The sequence below is a fragment of the Silene latifolia genome, chromosome 1, assembly GCF_048544455.1.
Source record: "Silene latifolia isolate original U9 population chromosome 1, ASM4854445v1, whole genome shotgun sequence".
In the NCBI taxonomy this organism is placed as follows: domain Eukaryota; kingdom Viridiplantae; phylum Streptophyta; class Magnoliopsida; order Caryophyllales; family Caryophyllaceae; genus Silene; species Silene latifolia.
In genome coordinates, this window is record NC_133526.1 from 12,465,364 (window position 1) to 12,469,858 (window position 4,495).

Here is a 4,495-nt window from a genome sequence, read left to right on the forward strand (position 1 = left end):
TTATTTTGATGACCTAAAACATGCAATAGTCAACTTTTATCTTAATTAATTACATTTTAAGTAAAATAAAGTGCAAAATAGGATATTAAATTACATACAAAATAGAATAATCCACATAATATTGCAAAAAGGTTGATTTATTATGTTCAAAATGTTTTTTTTAGTATAAAATACGCAGAATGTTATGTATAGGTCACCAAAGTGAGAAGTAGTGCAAACCTCAAGGCAATAAATTGGAATTATACAAACCTCGGTCATTAAAATAGAATTAGACTAAACCCCACAGCACTAAAGTGGAAATAATTCTATTTTAGTTAGAGGAAAACAAAAAGATTGGGGCGGATGAAGTACTACTTAGACTAAGTTTATCCACATATCGAATATGAGTCTTAACAACAGTAAAATAGACCCACTTTATCACTAAGACTTAGCTCATACTCTCTTATTTATTTCAGTTTATCCCTCAAACCTATCAAAATATCAACAACAATAAATAGGACCCACTTTTACACACACAATACACTATTCACGGGTCTTAAAGTGAGTCTTGGATTTCCAAGACCCACCCTCAGACGTCTCAACAATAGGACCCACTTTATGCATAAATTCTACAAATTTCATGCAAGTCTGACGCTCATACCGTTGTTCATACCAAGCTTGGTACCCGGTTAAACATAGCCTTATATACTTATTTCTTTTTCATTTTCATTTTTTTTTTTCTGTTTTCCCATGCATTCTCGAAGGGGTTTAATACTAATGTCATGACGCATCCATCTAAAATGTTTTTGTAGTTTATTTGTGTGAGTTTTGCTTGATATAACCATTTAAAGCAGTTTGTATTTTGCTATTTCCAATCATTTATGAAAGGTTGACTAAAAAACAATAATAAACTATTAATGAATTAACGATTTTTCTACCTATGCCCACTAGGCATAAGATAAGAACCCCCAGAAGAAAAAGATTAAATGTTGTTATTATGGGAAATTGCAATATCCTATCACTTCTACTTTTCTTACAAGAAATACATTATTTATTTATTTCCTTTGTGGGTTTCTTATCCTATGCTTAGTGGGTATAGGTTAGAAAAACTGGTGAATACATCTACATATTGACCTAGGGATATGTTAACAAATTTGTACATGTTTTAAAAATTATTATAGATATATTAATCATCTGTCCTAAACTCATAATGTTCTTTTTCTTTGTAAGGAAAATTTTAAGTAAAGGTAAAACAAATAACTGAAACGGATAAAATTTATAATTTATATAGTCATTATCAAATGGATATAATATCCGTGCATTTTATGCACGAGTTACACACTAGTATCATCTAATAACACAGTACACAACGTAATTTTCAAAGAGAAAGAGTATAACCACAAGACCAAAAATGAGAGAAATAGTTGTCAAATCTTGTACGATAGTCATGGAATGACTCGTTTTCACTTGATATACAAATGAAGACATTTGGGCACAAAGAAGAACAATCTTAAGGAACCAACGTCCCCAAGATAAGAATGTAAACTAAAGACACCTAATCAAATTTCAAGTAAACAGTGAGTATATGCAAACAATTTTATTTTATTTTTGAAAAAAAATTGTTTTTTTTTTTTTTTTTTTTTTTTTTTTTTATTACAGTCAAGAGAATAACTTACGATATCTCAATGGTTACAGAGTAAGTTATTCGATAAAATAGCACCAGAAATCCAGCTACCAAATCTAGTACTATCAAGTCAAACTTAGAGATTACATAAACAATAAAGTGAATGATTCTAAAATTAAACTAATGTTTATATCTATCTAAGCATCATCCACGGAAGCGGGGTCATTTTGATGTCGGGTAAAGTCATTTTTCCTAAAATCAAACAATAGTTCAACTAAAGTAGATAATAAAGTTGAGGTCAAACCACAAATATGGTGAGCTAGAGGTATAAGTCTTGATTTAGTTAAAATCTGATCGATTTAGAAAGGATTGATTGAGAATGGATACTCTAAACTAAAAATAACTAGACTAAGGAACATAAATCAAATAACAAATAAAGATGAAAACAATTAAGAGAATCAGGGTCAATTTTTCAGTTAGATAGTCATAAAGAGGTTGTCCGGTTTGATATATTAGTCGACCGAAGTCGTTAAATTGGTAAAAGCTAGAATGAATATAAGTCTATCAACCATGGGATGGTCGTAGAGAACTCTCGCAACTTAATATGTCGATCTCACCCCAGTGAATGTACGTCTAACCTACGCTAAGCTTTCAATCTTAATACTAGTGTAACGAGTATGATCGTTTCAGTTGTTTATTACTTATAAGAGTTTATCTATTACAACCCCTAAGATCTTTTGGTGTTATAGTCATACGATTACATCGATAATAACTTACTTATAAGATCCTTAATACTCCCTCTGTCCCGGTCATTTGTTGTCCTTTGGTTTTGGCACAAAGACCAAGGAAAGAGGGAATTGGCCAATTACTGAATGACATGTGGAATAAATTGAATGTGAATGATCAAATTACTCATCAAATTCATTCTTAAAATAGAAAGGACAACAAATGACTGAGACACCTTAAAATGGAAAAGGACAACAAATGACCGGGACAGAGGGAGTAGTATAATTCGTATGATCATTTCAAGTATATATATGAGTAATACATATGATAATACCACCAATAAAAATGATTTTTTTCTCAGTGTTGTGTTTTATAGATAGTATGTCAATTTGCTAATATACTTAAAGCTAAAAATTTGTTCGATAAAAAAATATAAGGAATAATATTTCTCGTTAAATTCCAATGCATGGAAAAAAAACATTATGTGTAGGAGGGATAAAAAACGATTACAAATCATCATTATCCATAACCTATATAGTTAACTTAAATTGTTGTGCAATAATGATTTTTTTTTTTCTACTTATACACTAACTAAAGCAAAAATAGTGTGACACCACTTTTATGACTAAAAATGTAATATGCTAACAATATTACTCACACCAAAAGGATGTCACACAACTAATCAAATACTATATTCAAAACCTAACCTCTTCAAATAACATTTGTATTACGTATGTAGTCATTACTTGTTCATTGTTCTTTTTAAAGCATTTCAAAGAACTAAGCCTCATTTTGTGATGAGCAAGAAGAGTGTGACTCTCTACTATTTAAGTACTACCAACTACTTACCCGCCATTATATTTTATAGTTCACTTCTAACTTTGATTTTCAATTTAAGATAAGTTATGGAGAATACAAAGACTATAAGATTGCTTTTATTTGCTATATTCTCATCATTAATTTATAAGTCATATGGTCAATATAGACCAACTCCAACTGTACGTCCTTTATGTATCTCTCAATTTGCTCTTGTTAACCATGCATGTTCCATGCTTCCTTATTCACCTGTATCACCGCCTTCTCCACCACCCCCTCCTCCGCCTCAAGCTCCTTCCCCACCAGATTCACCCGATACACCTTGTCCACCTGACGATTGTCAAAGTAGGCATAGGCATCATCACCGACATAGGCATAATAACTCCCCTAATAATCCAACAGTTCAAGAATGTTGTCGTTGGTTGAAAGAAGTTGATACTCAATGTGTTTGCGATTTGTTAGTCCGTCTGCCTGTTTTCCTTGCCAGGCCTGTACATGCTTATACAGTTGAAGTGGATTCCCATTGTTCTGTCACATACACTTGTCCAGGTCGAATGATTATGTCTTAAAGTATTTTACTTTGTATTACATCGTGGTCTTAAAGTCTTGTGTGCCTTTATTATGATTTAAATAAATTGTATATTAAATAACGTCTGTTGAATTATGTTTTCGAATAAAGATGATATTCAGGTTTTGATTGTCATTTGTATCTATGGGTATATAACTGTAATAAGGTGGTAATTTTCACAGTATGCTTTTTACTCATCACAGTACACATTTTCAATATTACCCTTCTCAGTTTCCCTCATTATTTTTGCTCTAAATTCCCCCTCATCTCCTCTTCATCTTCTAAAATAATACACTACGTAGTACGTATATCAAAAACTAATATAGTACGTTTTGTATTCGTACAACAAATTAATTCTTTAAAAAAAATCAAGAATTCTAAAAAATATATTAGATAGAACAATGTTTAGGAACAATAATGAATAATATAAAATCGTACTACATAGAAAGTAAAATTAGCAAAATATACAGTACAATACTACATAATGTTTAACGTAGTACATTCACCATTCACCAAGGCCTCAACACCATTACCACTAACCGCCAAGTAGCAGCCACCCACCGGCGACCAAGAACCTCTTTCCAACGACACACTGGCACACAAAACGCTGGCCCACCGGCCTTCCACCTTCCCTGAAATTAAGGTCTACATCACAGAATAACATAACCATTGTTGATAACATTGCTCTTGATAAATTATCTTGGACATTGTTAATGATTATCAACAATAAACTTGGTAGATGATTTCCAATCTCCCAGTGGACCAATGATCTTGCAAATTTG

At 31.7% G+C, this 4,495-nt stretch overlaps 1 protein-coding gene across 1 annotated transcript; it reads left to right on the forward strand.

Moving 5' to 3' along the window:
• Window positions 1–3,082: 3,082 nt before the first annotated feature.
• On the forward strand, window positions 3,083–3,848 carry LOC141599019 (uncharacterized). Its single transcript, XM_074418889.1, has one exon. It carries the CDS (start codon window positions 3,235–3,237, stop codon window positions 3,712–3,714), a length of 480 nt encoding a protein of 159 aa, XP_074274990.1. The 5' UTR covers window positions 3,083–3,234; the 3' UTR covers window positions 3,715–3,848.
• The last annotated feature ends 647 nt before the right edge of the window (window positions 3,849–4,495 follow it).